Source organism: Aricia agestis, chromosome 11 (assembly GCF_905147365.1).
Source record: "Aricia agestis chromosome 11, ilAriAges1.1, whole genome shotgun sequence".
NCBI lineage: Eukaryota > Metazoa > Arthropoda > Insecta > Lepidoptera > Lycaenidae > Aricia > Aricia agestis.
The window spans coordinates 5,036,224-5,053,762 of record NC_056416.1 but is presented as its reverse complement, the minus strand read 5'-3'; the positions used below and the strand labels follow the sequence as shown (position 1 = coordinate 5,053,762).

The following is a 17,539-nucleotide window of genomic DNA, read 5'->3' as shown; positions in this document are numbered from 1 at the left end:
CCATATTTAACTATAACCATAGAGCTCGACAAGGTTTTAAATGCATGTGGCGAAAAAAGGAACTAACGCTGTCATCATACAAAAACCGCAATTTTTGACAGTTCTCCTTTACCAACAGCGCCCCCGCCCACGCGCATGTATAACCTTGTTGGATCAGCTGTCATCTGTCAATTTCTCCGGGTAAAGTTAAGGGTAAAATTAAAGTTAAATTTACCTTAACTATAACCATAACTTTAACTTTACCCACGCCTCTGGCGCAACCCAGTCTTAGTGTCTGTCTATTACTTCTTTATGAGTTATGCATGGTATAATTGAGTTGATAAGATGGTTTTATTATGGGAAAATGTGCGTTTCCCGCGAGCGGCGAGATAAACACGACACAAACACATACCTAACCATTAGATTGCCGCTCTATATTTTACGCTAACTTTTTTTTAAACCAGCTTATTCTTTCTTATTTAATATAATAGAAAATTTTCTTTATATTAAATGAGAATCGGAATATCGAATTTATATTTCTAAGCAACTTGATGCTATAAATAAATCAAAATGGCCGTATGACCCAATTCTTTAGCAAAGAGTTTAATCGACGAAGCGAGTAATTAAGTGGTACATAAATATTTATTATTCAGTAATTAGCATTAATTAGTTATAGCTATCTAATTTCACAGCTCTCTACCTAGTTTGGGTATTGGTACTGCCGGATTTATATTTTTTATAAGCGTACTGTGTAGGCCACTTTATTTCCGTCGCCCCATGTATGAAATCTACCGCCCCTCTACGATGCTGCCGCCCTAGGCCTAGGCCGCGGCCTATACTTACGGCCTATTTATAAATCCAGGGCTGGGTATTGGAAGATATTTGTACTGTATAGTAAAATTAATAAAATATAGCATTTTCTTAACTTCTGTTTATTAGGCTTTAACCCATATAGACCCGCCGTGCCCAAACGAGGACACTTTTAAAATTACTTAAATTTTTTGCCTTTCAAGTTTATACTTATTTTTATTGTAAGTGTCAATTTGCTAAAAGTGTATTTTTTATTCCTAGAAGGAACAAATAATATTAAAATAGTTCACAGTGTTTTATAACGATTTTTCTGAAGCTGTTTCTAACATCCGAAATGACGCCAAGTTAGTATTTTTTATTTTTAAGTTTTTCTTTTAGGCATTTATATTTTTTTACTTGAAAGAGCTCATTACACTATGGCCTATAAAAAATATACATACTAGTGTGAAAAGCTTTAGTCTTTATAAGATTAGGAGTAGTTTTATACAAGTGTCCCTATATGGGGCTAATGGGCACATTGGATGTAAATTATTCCAATTTTTGTCCACCGATCAATGTCGTATAATCAATGAACTGAAGGGTATTTATAGGTATAGCTATGATAAATACTATGGACTTCAGGAAGTTGCTATGATAGAAGATGACAGTGGAAAGATATATTTATTCGTATTTCCTTCGCAACCATGTGTCTCTTTACCAGTTTTTCACTATTTCAAGGGGTAGCTGGGTATTGTGCAACTGATACTGTTGGCCAAGGCAGTACAGAAAAGTGTCCTCTCGTATCCGTCAAGGATATGAAAAAAAGAAAACGACGAGTTTGACTACCGTTTCGACCAACTAAATCAGAATTTGTTTTACATCGGCTGGATTATAATATCTATGCAATCGGGGGAAGCCATTACAGCATTTTTTTTCTGGGAAAAGTAAACAGATGTATTACTGTTGAAAGAATGTGGACGTTAGCTTCCTACATTTTTATCAAAGCTATAACAAGGATATGCGTGGGGTCAAGTCAACTGGTCAATCGATTTTCTCGCACTGTTATACGAAATAAAAGTTGGTGGTAACTGGTAGATACTGTTTACGCACATGCTGGATGTAGCAGTGGCAAACGCATGGCGGCTGCATCATCAAAGTAATAAAAACAAGAATTGAATCAGCTCCAATTTCGGCGGCATTTGGTCGTCATTACTTGAGACATACAAGCGGTAGAATCCTGCAACCAGCAATACATATCTGTCCTGCCAAACCTGCAGCATGAAGGGTCAATTTCCCGAAAAACTGTCGCAACAATCGCGTTGTTCTAATGGGCTAGCATTACGTCATTGGCCCCATTTGAGGACGGCAATTTTTTCAATAAGTATAGAAATTTTAAAAAAATTAAGTTTTTTTGTGTTTTCCTAATAATTTTATTGGTTTCTATAAATTAATAAAGAAAATTCACATTTTCCATGGCTCAGTTTCATTTGGGTCTAAATGGGTTAATACAAAACTAATTAGCAAAAATTATAATGATAATTTACTTAAACTTTCGAGGATTTAAAGTTCTATCTCTTCAGAAACAAGGCAAGTAGATTTATTTTTATACCTACTTAGTACTTTGAAAATATTAAATCAAGAAAGATTTAAGCAGCTTCCTACGTGACATCTGTTTTCGATCCTCACTCCTCTCCTCACCCTAATAAGGCTTGTTTTTCAATACGTCATGCCAAAATCAATAAGGTACGTAAATTACAAGATTAAAGGTGCGTGAATCCATACGCGGCTAACAGGCTAACGTTGGCGTTACGCCAAATAATTTCAAGAGTCGAGCGATGTGTAAACAAAAACATGACGATTTAAGGACAAACACAATAAAGATACCAATGGCCCACGACCGATAATATTTGTTTGAAAGTCGTGAGGGCATTGATTTTTTATGTTGTTTGTCGTTGGGTTTAATCATGGCTTAATATGCGTTCCTACTCGTTCTTCGACTTTGCCAGGCTAAACACAAGCTGACCCGGTATACGTTGTTTTGCCGTATACCGTATACGTTATGCTCCAACTGCGGGATGCGTCATATGTTTTAAAGTGTGTAGTGATAAGGATTATGATGTCCAACATAACTTTTGCTGACAGAAGAAGAAAGAATAACCTAGAAGGCGAAGATGATGTTACGTGAATATCAAGAACTCTACGCATCGTGAGCAGAGCATACGTGATCACCACCTTGGACTGATTAAACCCGGCTTCGATGCTTGAAAAAAATATAAACAAAAAATAGAAGGTGCTACTCGAAGAAATAACAACATTAGAAGAAATAGTAGATATTTAATTACTGTAATTAATGTGACCATTGGAATATGATATCAAATAGGTACTATTTTTGTTTGTATCAAAACAGTGTACTTATTTCTCGCTATTATAGTTAACAGGAATGTATTGCATCCAGAATGAGATTGGAAGTGTTTATTAAGATTGGTTTTACGGCTTCATATTTATAACAAATATATTATGTAGTAGGTACTTACAGAAGTTTCATAATTTCCAGGAGTTGCTTCGAGAGAAACAGCATCATTTAGAGCGACTGATGAGGGAGAGGGAACTAGAGAGATCTGAGACGGCGAAAGTGTCTATGCAGGCGGTTCGCGCTGAAAACGCGCTGGAACAAGCCAGGAAAGATGCTGCCCAGGTAAAAATATACAGCTGGAAATCCGTTAAATTATAGCAATTACTAGAAGTTACGCGTGTCCCAAAAGTATCCTATGTCTACTCTATATTTCTGTGGCCTACTCTATGTTTCTGTCAAATTTCATCAAAATTAGACCAGGAGTTTCGGAGCCTATATTCAATGCGAGCAAACATAGTTTTATTTTTTATTAATAATTATTAGTATCTAAGATCAATTCCGTTAAGGGTGAAATGAACCAATTTTTCGTGACCAGAGGTGAAAGTTTACTGAAAGACATATCATCTCATTTCAGATTAATTCGGAAAACGTTAGGATGAAAGCAGAGTTGGAGAAAATCAATAAAATGTTAGAAGATGAGCGTCAGAAAGTTGAAGACTTGATGTTCAGAAATGAAGAGGAAAACATTAACAAAGAAGATTACAATGTAATTATTTATGATTTATGTTTATATTTCTATTTCTCTATGCTTTCATATTAAGTAAATTAATATCTAACGTGTGTTTTGTCTTAATTTCAGAAATACAGAGAAGCAATGGAGGTACGCATCAAAAAATAAATTAATTAAAATTAGACAGAACAAAACCTTGAACATTTTACAATTTTAGGAAGAGAAAGCCGCTCGGGAGAAGCTTATTCGTGAGTTGGAAGCTGAGGTGGCATTACAAGCGGCCCGGGCAGAGACGACTGCGGCGGCACTCCGAGTTGTTGAGGAACAGAGCAACGTCGAGATGGCTGCTGTCGTCGAACAACACAAGGAGGAACTAGCGGCGGCACAAAGTAAATACAGTCTCTACACTCTTCTTTTACTAACCCAAATAACTTTATAACAATAAGTGTTAATGTTTTAGCTTTATCTTCAGAATTACAGAATTTGTTGGATGAGGCATACGCGCTACTAAAAGAAAAGGAAAGCGAAAAAGATTCCCTGGGCAAAAGTCTCACAGACGAACTGACCAAAGTTAAAAATGAATCCGAGAAAGCCCTCAATGAAGCGAAAACCAAAATGACTATTGCGCAAACAGAATTTGAAACGCAGCTATCGATGATAACCTCTAAACTACAGTTGGCGGAATCGAAACTGGAGACCGAAAAGCAGAATGTTGAGAGGTTGAATAAAGAAAATAGCGATATAATTTCAGATCTTAATAGTAAATTAACCTCGCTTCAGGCAATCGTAGATGATAAAACGTTAGAATTAAATAAAAGTAAGTTTCGAATAGACCTTCTTTAATTGCGCTTGTGTTAAATTTACTTTTGAGTAAAGGTTAATTATTTTATCTATATTTCCAGTTACCGGTGCTAGCAAAGAACACGAATTAAACCTTAATAAAGAAATCACCAAGCTCAAAATGGAATTAAGTGCCAAAATTGTAGATATAGAACAATTAGAAGACTTCAAGAAAAAACAGGAGTCCAGTTACAAAACTCTCCAAGATGAATTCCTTGGAATGAAAGATGAGTTAACTAAAAAAATTAATGAATACGAAACGTTTTTGAATGAAGCTTCCCAACAAGACGAAAAAAACAAATCAGATATTCTAAAATTGCAACAAGACTTAAATCAAAAATCAAAGGAATATGAACGATTGCTTAATGACACGAGTAAATCGTCCAACGTTAATGAAAAGCTGATAGATGAGTACAAGAAAACAATACATGAGAGAGATAAGGAAATTATCAAACTAAAAGATGATTTTGAACATACGACTGCCAATTTCAACATTAAACACACGAAGATTGCTGAAGAACACAAAAAAGAAATTGAGGATCGTAATACTAAAATCGAGCAACTACAAAAAGAAATTGAAATCAGCAAACAAGCTTTGGATCAAAGTAAAATTGATTTAGATGCATTAAATACACAATTTGCATTAAACAATGACGAATTAAATTTATTACGTGAAGAAAATAAAAAGCTTAAACAAACTATTAATGAGATCACAGAAACTAATTCACAGCTTAAAGAGAAAATTTCTCAGATGGAACTTGAAATTGGCGAACTAAAACGACAACTCAATAGTTCCATCGAAAAATGTGATGAATTACTAAAATCTAAAGAGAAAATAGAAAGTGAATGCCTTAACCTTGCTGGTCAAACAACTAATTCAAACGAACAGTTTACAAAACTGTCCCAACATTTAAAAGATACTGAAAATGAATTACAAAACCTTAAAGATAAATACAGAGAATCAGCTAACAATTTTGGAAGATCAGAACAAGAATTAAAACAGAAACTGTTCAAAATACAAGAAGATTTTGGTGTCGAAAAGAATCAATTGTTGCAAGCAGTAGAAGAGAATGTTGCCAAAGTAAATGAAGCTGAAAATAAAATTAAAGAATATGAAAATCAAAACTCAGGACTTACAACTCGTCTTAATGAACTAGAACAACAAAATAATAGTATATTAGATGAGAATTCGATACTGAAGAAAGAAATTGAAAACCTTAAAATAAAAGAGCAAGACCTTACTAATGAGTACGATGCAGCTCGTAAAAAATTAGAAATAGACATTGATAAATACAAAGAAGAAATTTCTGTTTTGAAAGCTGATGGTGCAACTTCTGAAGTTAAACTAATGGAGAAAGTAGATCAACTTACAGAAGCTCAAAACGACTTAAATAATAAATTAGAAGAAGCTAGAAAAAACGAAGATTCGCTTCAAAAGATATTAGAGGACGTCAATTCACAATTAAAGAATCAAAAACTTATACACGAAAAGGATAAGACTTCTCTACAAGCCCAGTTAAGCGAGTTTACTGATAAAATTAAACAATTAGAATCTGAAGAAATTCAACTAAAACAATTGCTTGAAGAGAGGCAAAATAATATTAAAGAACTGACACTTAAAGTGGAAATGCTTGAAATAGATATTAAATCGAATGGAGATATCATATCAGAAAAAGATCGTCAAATTGGTAATATCACTGAAGAATTAAATAAAGCTATAGATGCCAAAAATAAATTGGAAGAGAATTTTACAAAATCACAACAGGAAACTGCTTCTATCAGACAACAATTTGAACATTTAATAAGTAGTGCATCGGCTGAGGAATCAGTTATTAAAGAGCAGTTAGCACAAATGGAAAGCCTTAGATTAGAACATGCGGCTATCCTTAAAGATAAGACTGAACTCGAAGCTAAATATAAAGAAACATCCAACGAAGTTGCGCACTTGAAAACTGAATTGAGTAATGCTTCTGCTAAACTAAATGAACATATAGAATTAGTTAATAATTTGAAGAAATCATTAGAAGAAAATAAAATTGCATTGAAATCAGAAACGGAGAAAAACGAAAATATAACAAACATTAATAAAAAGTTACAAGAAGATTTACACAAGTTCCAAGATGAAATTTCTACGAAGGATAAATCTCTGCAAGATTTGCAAAATCAAATAGACGATCTTAATAAAAATTTGACTTCAGGAACTAGTGAGACGCAACAAATAATAAATGGACTGAAGACTGAAAATAATGACCTAAAAAATAAACATGCTTCAGAAGTAGAATCTCTCAATATTAATTTAAGACAAGCTCAAGTCCAATTAGAAGAAAAAGATAAACAATTGACCGAATTACAAAGTACTAAGGAAAAATTAAATGATTTACAAGTTTTATTGACAAAGTCAGAGGAAGACATAAAAAAATTAACTAACATAAATGACGCTCAGAAGGCAAATTATGAAGACTTGAATAAACAGCTACAAACAGAATTTAGCGAGTACAAGAAGCTAAGTAAAACATCAAAACACGAATTGAAGAGTAAAATACATGAGTATGAGAAGGAATTAAATGAGTTTAGAGATAAGATAGCGCATGACCAATCAAATCATAAGATAGTTAAAGAAAAACTCATTGAGACTGAAAATAAGTTAGCTGATGTCTCTCAGCAGCTTGAACTATTACAAGTGCAGCAAGTCAGTAAAGAAAATGCAGATGAAAGATTAGAAAAACTAACCTTAGAATTACAAGAATTAAGGAAAACTAGCACCGAATCATTAGCAAGTAGTGAAAAAGTTGTAAGTGATCTCAAGAATGACGTTGAAAGAAAAATAAAAGATATGAAGACAAAAGATGAGTTAATAAGTAAATTACAAGAGGAAGTGAAGGTATGTCTTTTTACAATATATTATATAAATATATATATAATAAACATGATATTGTCTGCGACCTCGTGTGCACCAAATAGAACCCCAGTCACATTTCAACCAAAGTTTAAGATTGAATAACATTTTGTCACAATATGAGCTTGGATGTAATTTTTTGTCAACTATTTTATTTCAATGTACATTAAAACCCGTTTTCAGAACTTCAAAGCCAAACTAGAAATAGCAGAAAGGGAAAAAATAGTCCTCCAAAAGGAAATGGCGAGCAAAGCCAACAACGTTCGAGACAAAAACGACAACACAGGAGTTGGACTCATAGGGCAGGGTGACACAGGTGCTAATAAGTGAGTCTATCTTACATTATATTTTTATAGCTTGTCGAAAAAGAGTAGACGCTGTACACAATTTTGAAATCACATAAAAATAGAAAACCTTATTAAATCGAGATATAATATTGAAAATATTTATAAAAAGTGTATTTAAGCGTTCTCCGTGGAAATACAAAGAGAACAAAACCATCTTTTGAGTGTGATTACGTTTAGAAAATTTTGTGCTGCGTTTACTTTTTCTTGACAGACTGTATCTTTATATTTTAGGGAGATTAGTCGTCATTGACTATGCCGCCCGGTTAGACTACATTTTACATACTCTTTTCATTATTTGTATGTTCTAATTTAGGCTTATCGTTATCGCATATTATGTGTTTATTATCTGAAAGTCTACAGTTAGACTATTTATAAGATTTAAAAACAAAAATTATGAACTTTATTGAATGAAAATTTTAAGTTACATTACAGTGGTCGGTTTCATTGAACCCAAGCCAACGTAGGAGTAATTTTATAGTGTCCAAGTGCGTACGCAGTACACAAGAGCACTCTCTATTCCTATACACTCATAACCCAGTGGGACGGAAGACCGACAAGACTGGCGAGAGATTAGGCGCAGGACCGACTTTTTACATGCTTACTTGTCAAACAATCAGGTGATCAGCCTGTATTGCCCTTACCAAACTTGGAAATAACATGTTTCCAACGCGGCAATCGAACCAAGAGCCACACCATCACTGGACCACGGAGGCGTTAAAAAAACCATGAGTAATAATTATTTTTGCCAAGCAATATTAGTAACCGGGTTTACTGCAGCTATAGTCACAACTAACATTGACTAAACTGCAACCTAATCTGCCAATAAATTCTCTGATAACACTCAATTTTTTATTTGCTTTCTGCATACTTCAAAAAGCATTTAATTTTAAGACGTAATTGTTATTGTATTGTAGCAAATAAAGATTTTGATTATTTTTTTCAGATTAACAGAAGAGAAGGAGATGATAGATGGTCAAGTGAGTTTCCTGAACTCGGTGATAGTGGACATGCAGCGGAAGAACGAGCAGCTGATGGCGCGCGTGCAGGCGCTAGAGGGCGCCGCCGTGCCCAGCGAGCCGGTTGTCGTGTGAGTATTGCGAACACACAAGGGCACAGCTACTCAACTTGCGGCTGCGGCCTTTGTACTGACCGAGCGAATGGATCATTTTGAACAATGCATTTTTTTTACTTCTAAATCATTTTTGTTGCGGTCTGCGACACAGACTAAAAAAGTTTGTGGCCCGTGTAAAAAAAAGGTTGAGTACCGCTGCTTTAGCACTATAAAACAACATTCTTAGATTTTCGAACTAAAGTGGATATCATCAATGAAATCTGCGTGTTGCCATTCAATAAATTTTATATAATATTAGTTGAATGGTTTATCCAATCGAAGTAACAACTCAAATACCATTTCCCCTGGAACAGGTTATTTCAAATACGCCTTACTATGGTAACGCACTGATTACATAATCAGCCTAGCCCAAAAAAATGCTTGCGTGTCAGTCATTTTCAATGGTTTTTCATCAACAGCAACATGATGGAATCGGCCTAGTAACATTTTCCCGTTTTTAATCGTGTTTCCTCAACAGCAACGGTCGCAAGCCGCGCGCGGTCGCGCCGCGTCTATTCTGCGACATCTGTGACGTGTTCGACGCGCACGACACGGACGACTGCCCGCGACAGTCGCAGCCCGACCTGCCCGCGCAGCCGAGCGACAAGCCGCGACCGCCGCCGCGAGCGTACTGCGATATATGCGAAGGTAAAGGCCGCAAGCCAAAGATTTAGGGACTGTCCGCACTGCGAATTTTAATCGCGCTTTTGTTTCGCACTTCTGCAAGAGGCATATTAGATTATCATTTATATTCATCATTTATAGGATCATATAATATATGATCCAATATAATGATTTATAAGAAAGAAATGAATCATATGTCATCATAAAATGTCTATATTAATTACATTATCCTATATAAATGACTCAATGATCTAGGATCCAATATAAACGATAATCTAATATGTCCCTAACACACTGAATCTCATGAGAGTATCTGCGCTTGCGATAAAAAATTCGCGGTAAATTTATATGAATAAATTCGCGCGATTAAAATTTGCAGTGTGGACAGTTCCAACGGTCGCTTTCCAAGTTTCTCAAGCAATACTATGTATTACAATAATGAAGATAAAGTTTAAAATCATATGACACTGAAAATGCTCGCCGCTGCGCTGCCATTTCGGTGTAAATTGACCCTTAGTGTAAGCGAAACTTTAAAATTAACACTTCAATAAACAACCACTTTTTGTCTTTTCAGTTTTTGGCCACGATACGGAGAACTGTGATGAAGAAGTTACATTTTAACTCATATTTATATTGACTTAGTTTTACTGTTACCATTGTTGTTGTTACTTTCGTGGTAGTTATTTATTATAAACCAATCATGGTTTACTTTTATATGATTAGGAAAAGATATTTGTAAATATTGTGCTTATTTTATTATTTTGCATGTTCTAATTTATTTGGTGCATGGAATTTTATTTTTCATATACATTATCTGGTCATAATGCATAATGAGAATCGTTGTAGCACAAATAAATTCATCACAATCACTTTTATGTTCTTTTTAAACTAAAATCAATGCATAATTAAACACGAAACAGATTTTTTAAAATAATAAAATTATTGAAAGATTATTTTGTTTTTATTCTCCTTCCTCCGCAACCCTATTTTTACTGTTTTATGCCATATTCTGCTCCTTTGTATTTAGGGTTGCCAGTCATACGGATAAAGCCGGACACAGTCAGCCTTTTTGATTGCTTGTCCGGCCAAAATTAAGAGGAGTCAGGCTTTTGTAGAGCTTTGAATCAATAACTTTATGAAACTCCTACTAATTTTAGATGGTTTTACACCTAACAAAATGTATAATTGTATGTTATGTATTGCTACACTAAGATTTCAGATTCTAAGTACTGGATAGCAGGACTTTTTTGTAAATATGTCCGGCCGAGCTGGCTGCTTTGTCTGGCTTTTCGGTTTAGCGACCTGGCAACCCTATTTGCATTGCCTTGTTTCCTGTCTGTCAAACAGCAAAATACTAAGCTAACATTGGTTATTTATTATTTAAAACATTTACTATAAATCGGGATAGACTTTATCAAAAAGAAACAAGGCTTCAATAATGTTGCATTAAATTAGTGTTATTAGGTAAGTAAATAGATTAAAAGTTATTCAAATAAAAGTACTGCGAAAAAGTCGTAAAATATTCTTAACGTTTATTGTGTACTTAAATATTATTTATTATTTAATTTTAAATCTAATCTAATCCATCCTTTTTCTCCTTGATCGCTTCCTGAAAAGAAAATATATATTTATTAGCGGTAAGTATAACATGTGAAAGTAGTTACTTATAAGTTATTTTATGTTAAGTGTTATATTAGATTTACTTTTGCTATACTAAAATATATAAAAAACATTATAATGCAAGTATTTAGATCCTAGAATTATGGATAGAAAACATAGTTGAAACCAAACTTGACTACACGGTCTCTTACAAAATATTAACTACTAATAACTAACAAAATATGGCAAGGTATCAACTAAAACTTTAATAAGCTATTAAGAAGACAGTATGATTGGATAGCAACCCAGGATAACACACAGGCATAGGACAAATACCAATGTTCTTAAATGTAAACCCATCAAGCCCCAAGAGGCCACCAGCAGCCGCGTAACAATTGAATTTCTATTGTGTCTGTAATTCCCATGATTAAGGCCATGTAGTAATGAACAAATTGATTAAATATTTTAGTTACTTCACAGGTTTTACAAATTATTTACTTTGCAAATTGATCTACAGCATAACATTGAACATTGCGGGCCGCATGTTAAGCAAAGCTGGGATTTTATAGTAGCCTGCATTAAGTTATAACAATTATTTAGTTCTCACCCTCTGGCAAAATAGTGCAATCTTCATGAATGTTGTGACAATTTTGCCACTTATACCAATTACTAGCTATTTGACTGAGCTTTGCTCGGTATTCGATAAAACATGAATAAAATGACATTTTCTACAAATGATTCCTAGCTAGATTGATTTATCGCCCCCGAAACCCCCTATATATACTAAGTTTCATGAAAATTGTTGGAGCCGATTCCGAGATTCCAGTTATATATTTATATACAAGAATTGCTCGTTTAAAGATAAAAGATTTGAGAAAGAAGAAAAATTCCCTTAAATCTTAATACCAAAAGTCAAAACTATAAGATGAACTAAGTTAAAATATAACTAAAAGAGCTGTTACAAAGTTAAAAAATTTATGAAATATGTTTTACTACCTTAAACCTTTCTTCAAACAGAGACAGTTCGGAAGTCAAGTCAGTGATAGCATTCATGAATGCTTCTTGTGGAGTGTAGTCCGAGGTTGTTTGAATTCTGAGCACAAACTTATGCTCCAAAGGATGGGGAACTTTATAACCAGCAAATAGAACTTTCGGGTCTTTAAGTAATTGACTGAAAGTAAATAAGAAATTATTTAAAATACATAGTAATAAATATTATGAAAAAATTGTAAGTATTTACATCATATAAAAAAGTAAAAAGTGTGGAGGTTATATTATTATGATACTTACTGTCTAATCATATTTCCAAGAGTATGATCTTCTTTATTCACGGTAAATATTGCAGCATTTGTGACTTTCGTATCTTCCTCCTTTTGAACCCTAGAAAACTCAATTATGAAATAGGTACCTTCTCAAGAATATTTTCGTCGACAGATTTCTAAAACAAGTAACACTTACTTCTTTTCCCCATCATATAACAGAAATGATTCAAATGTGGGTGGTGCGTTCATTTTCTACTTGTTAAAAATAAAGTAAGTACTCTCTTAAAGTTTTCTAAAATGCTTATTGTTTACTGACATCCAAAATGTTTTTACTTTTGGTTCCACAAATCACAATTTCGACAGTTGACACATGACACATTGTTAACACTTTGGTTTTTACATTTACTTTCTTTTCTGAAAATGGCTTTGGGCTATTTAACCATTGCCAGTGTTGCCAAATTTTGTTTCCCACCATAATAAAATGGCGGGAAACAAAATTTTGGTAAAAAGTTCACTTAGGTGATGTAACGTCGTTTTTCCAGATTACCTTTTAGTCGAAAGTCTAGAAAAAGTAAAAAAAAAATAGTCGGTTAAGTCAACGAGTCAAGTCAGTAATTTCCATAGACTTTATAGGTTTATGGTAATTTTAGTAAAGTGGTAGACCCTTTACTAAAACTTTCCATTGAGTTTTGGAGGGTAACACAAAATGGCACGTTAAAGTGGCCCATTCACTATCCTGCTTTGCAGTCCGCCGCTTATGCAGGATTGTGAATGGTTTCACTATCCTGCATAAGCCGGCGGACGGCAAAAGGCGGCCTGCCGTGAATGGGCCCTTCTAAACTAAACTTGAAGTTGTATTACTTGCCCACACTTGTGTACGATAACGAAGTAAAGTCTATAAATCGTTAGTCAGAAGTTTATATCAAGTATAATACACCAATATCTTGAGTGTTAGTGTCATGTCGTCCCTTTCATTCATAAAAAAAACAAAGTAAGTAACACAGATTTATTATTCGCTAGTCGAACAGTCGTTGGTGAAATTGGGGCTGAGTAAGTTTTTAAACCAGAATCTTGCACTGTCTACTCTGCTTGCAGTATGCAAATTTAACATATTGTACATACAACTTTAGATTTATTTTTGTAGATTTACCACTCTTCTCTTATATAACTACTAGCTATTAGACCGAGCTTTGCTCGGTATTCGATAAAACACGAATAAAATTACATTTTCTAAAAATGATTCCTAGCTAGATCAATTTATCGCTCCCGAAACCCCCTATATACTAAATTTCATGAAAATCGATTCCGAGATTCCAATTATACATAATATATATACAAGAATTGCTCGTTCAAAGATATAAGATAAGATTAAACGTACATAGGTACCGCAAGGATACATAAAGTAGGTACCTACCTGATTTATTTACAGGGAGAACTAAGGTATTGTAAAAAAACACAGGTCACAGCAGAAAACACCGTTTATTTTATAATTATGAGAGAACTTCAGATTGATAATCTACGTACAGAATGACTATAAAACCAATCTAACTTGAATTTTACAATGTGTCAGAATTTCATTGGTAATTCGTAGTAGGTACAATAGTTTTAACCATAGTAATTATAGTGTTCCTTTACAAGATTACAAGAAAATTGCTATAAAGATTAATTCCTTTATTTTTATTTCAAAGCATGTAATACTTTACAATTACCATACACGAACTTATAACAGTAGTAACTATTTAAACATTTCTGACTAAATAAACAAGTATAAAACAACATGATTTAAAATATAAACTCTTAGTTCAATTCAATTGTTACACAGTATCAATGGCAAGCAACACCGATAAGATCCAAAGAACTAAGCGAATGTTTCATAGTTCATGAATTTTTTATATTTTTAACTTGAAGTCTAGCGACTCTACTCTCGATTTTAAAGTTAGTCTAAAGCGCTAATAATAATCTTAAAGTCACGTGGCTTTCGGTGGAATTATAAAATATAACGAGTTCATTCAAAAATCTGCTTTTAGAAAAGTGTTTGTACTAAGGTCTAATGATATATCTTCAGTAACCAGTTAATATATTATCTACGATGCAAAGTACATGCAATTTGCACATCTACATGACTTTATTCATAAGAAAAATAACCATTGTAAACATAGATTAAGGTTTTACAGAGGAATGAAAATCTTTTTTCTTTTACTTACATCAAATTATGAACAGTAGCAACGTTAAATAAGATTTAATTATTATAATTTTAATGCGTTATCAACCTGGGCTTTTTATGATATTTTATTGGCGTAGTTCTTAATTGCTTACAAAAATCAGCAACAGATGGCATTCGAGTCGCAAAAGTTAGACGTAGAAGTACCGTAATTAACAACAATTGTTAATAATTATTATTGTCGAAACAAAAGAAACAGTAATATCGTTATTATGTTACTTCTATCTTTTTCAATAGGTAGGTTTTTTCAAATCATTGATAGTGGCATGAATCCACATGACGTGCAGTGACAGTACAAGCGCCGTGTTGCCAATTCAAAGAGTTTTGAACATTTCTAACGTTTATTTTCAAACTGCCGAGGATCTTATACCTATACTGTTTGAAAGCAGAATATTGTTATCTTACAAATATTTTATGTTCGTTGTCTAATTCCCCAAAGCAACGAAAACACATTAAAGGGTACAAATTATAATCCGTCAAGAAAGTGAAGAAATTAAAAAGTGGCAACATCGTAGCGTCACCTCCTTTTCCTTATGCCGCGGCCGCATATAAGCGTCTATCGTCCAAAGCTTCGTGCTGTGAGACGATACTATTGGACGATACACGCAGATCGTCCAATAGTATCGGTTTTAGCGCGAAGCACGCTACGCCTATGCGGCCGCGGCATTAGATTGATTTGAAAGGGATGACACTACGATGTTGCCACTTTTTAATTTCTTCACTTTCTTGACAGACTATAACAGGACAACAGACGAAACGTAACGCATAAACTCCATTAGACTAGCACGAGTCGGCGCATGAGTACCGAAAACTATTCCACCTAAATTTTTTTATGCGATCCTCTTCAAATTGCCCTCCTGATGATATAAATGCATGTTGCCAGGGCGCAACCCGGTGCCATATTGTTTAAACAAACATTGTTTAAACAATTGCAAGGAATTGTTATTTTTCAACCGAACAAATTTTTTTTATATTCTTTATTGAAATACCAATAAAAAAGGTCCTATGACTTTTTATTTTTAAAGACTGTTAATATTTTTAAAGATATGAATTTTAAAGGTTTGAAAAACCTCAAATTTGGGTACTTTCGACCGATGTAGATTAGACAAGAAACGTGATTTTTTTGGCCCTTTTTGCTCGTAATCAATAATAGTAACAGTTAGGAACTTGAAATTTTCACAAAATCTTTAATTATATTTGTACTTTAATAATTAATAATAAAATTAAAATAATGTAATTGTTTAATTACATTAAATTGGGGCTCCCCATACAAAAACACAATTTTTTGTATACTTTTGCTAAGATAAAAAAAAGATATAAACAATGAAATTTTTTGAAATCTCTATTAACAATATTATTAACTATTGTATATTAAAAAAAAATTTACATTGTATGTAAAAAAATATATTACTTTGACATTATTTTTTTTAAATATATTTTTCATCGGTCGAAAGTACCCAAATTTGAGGTTTTTCGAAGCTTTAAAAATTCATCTTTAAAAATATTAACTTTATCGTTAAAAGTCATAGCACCTTTTTTATTGGTATTTCAATAAAGAATATAAAATAAATTTGTTCGGTTGAAAAATAACAATACCTTGCAATTGTTTAAACTATGTTTGTTTAAACAATATGGCACCGGGTTGCGTCCTGGCAACATGCATTTATATCATCAGGAGGGCAATTTGAAGAGGATCGCATAAAAAAATTGAGGTGGAATAGTTTTCGGTACTCATGCGCCGACTCGTGCTAGTCTACATATCCATAATAAACTTTATAGTTGCGAGAATGTTTTAATATATAAACTTATCATGTACTGTACCCATATATAGATAAACACAGGATTAGAAAGCTTATTATAACATTGTTTATTTGGTTACCTTTAACACTTACTACCTATCATCTGTTATTGTAATAAAATGCTATAAGAATTGACACATAAGTATATAAACTATACTAATTGTGTACTTATACAAAATTAGCAATCCAATAACAATATGCATTCTATTGATTATGAAAATATCTATGCATTTAAGATAATATTTAGATTGATAAGAATGCATCGGCCGAGTGGGGGAACGACTCGCGCGTGACCGGTCAGGTCGCGACTCGCGCTTAGCGCCCCCTGTGAGGTAAGAACACATTAAAAGCGGGCGACAACGTCGCGACAAGTAGTTGCTTGTGTGCCGCTCCTGAATTTTTGGTGACATTTTAATCGAATGTTTTGTTATGTAATCTTGCTAGTTAATTATTTTTCAGTACGGTTGATGCTTAGTTTTTTTCTCTGTAATCTCTACATATTTGTTTATTGTAGGTATAAACAAAGCAACTCGACGGTACACCCAGATTCAATGCATCGATACCTCATTGCCAACGGCAATTGAACACGAGAATGTCACTTATACGCTAGTGACAAGAAAATGCAACGTTAATTACGATTAAGATTATCAGAATTATAGAGATTCAATGAAAGCTGACTAGAACATGTGTAATGCTTAAAAATATTTTACAAATGCAAATGAGCCAGCCGGGCCGGCGAACTCACGCGGGAGCCGCCGCTCCGATTGTGCGACTTTACGCCCGGCGGCCGAGCAACTAGCAAGGCTACGCCAGCGGCGCGTTGCTTCACTATAATAATAATTAATTATGTTACTTTGGTGTCAGGTACGCGGCCTCCGTCGGGCCAACGATATCCTTAATCTAGACGTAACGATGAATGCTGATGCATCTAGCAAAAAGTCAGCGCAATTTAAATACACGTGCACAAGAAAGGAAATGAGACGCATCGC

At 33.8% G+C, this 17,539-nt stretch overlaps 2 protein-coding genes across 20 annotated transcripts in view; one reads left to right on the top strand and one right to left on the bottom strand.

Annotated features, from left to right (window-relative positions):
- The window catches only part of LOC121731629 (CAP-Gly domain-containing linker protein 2), a 72,943-nt gene extending 62,323 nt beyond the window's left edge, over positions 1-10,620 (top strand). For 17 of the 19 annotated variants that reach the window (XM_042121169.1, XM_042121164.1, XM_042121163.1 and 14 more), the window contains 10 exons: positions 3,323-3,463; positions 3,756-3,887; positions 3,981-4,001; positions 4,069-4,240; positions 4,312-4,668; positions 4,754-7,572; positions 7,771-7,913; positions 8,878-9,021; positions 9,524-9,693; positions 10,244-10,620. In XM_042121169.1, the coding sequence (XP_041977103.1) occupies positions 3,323-3,463; positions 3,756-3,887; positions 3,981-4,001; positions 4,069-4,240; positions 4,312-4,668; positions 4,754-7,572; positions 7,771-7,913; positions 8,878-9,021; positions 9,524-9,693; positions 10,244-10,290 (4,146 nt within the window). In that variant the 3' untranslated portion in view covers positions 10,291-10,620. The remainder of the gene's footprint in view (positions 1-3,322; positions 3,464-3,755; positions 3,888-3,980; positions 4,002-4,068; positions 4,241-4,311; positions 4,669-4,753; positions 7,573-7,770; positions 7,914-8,877; positions 9,022-9,523; positions 9,694-10,243) is intronic. The other 2 variants (XM_042121156.1, XM_042121152.1) reach the window with 1 other exon arrangement.
- A 568-nt stretch (positions 10,621-11,188) lies between these two features.
- Positions 11,189-12,874, bottom strand: LOC121731634 (DNA-directed RNA polymerase II subunit RPB11). Its single transcript, XM_042121181.1, has 4 exons — positions 12,727-12,874; positions 12,559-12,648; positions 12,265-12,439; positions 11,189-11,278 (listed from the first exon to the last, which is right to left on the bottom strand). Exons 1-4 carry the CDS (start codon positions 12,777-12,779, stop codon positions 11,243-11,245), a joined length of 354 nt encoding a protein of 117 aa, XP_041977115.1. The 5' UTR covers positions 12,780-12,874; the 3' UTR covers positions 11,189-11,242.
- Between the last annotated feature and the right edge of the window lie 4,665 nt (positions 12,875-17,539).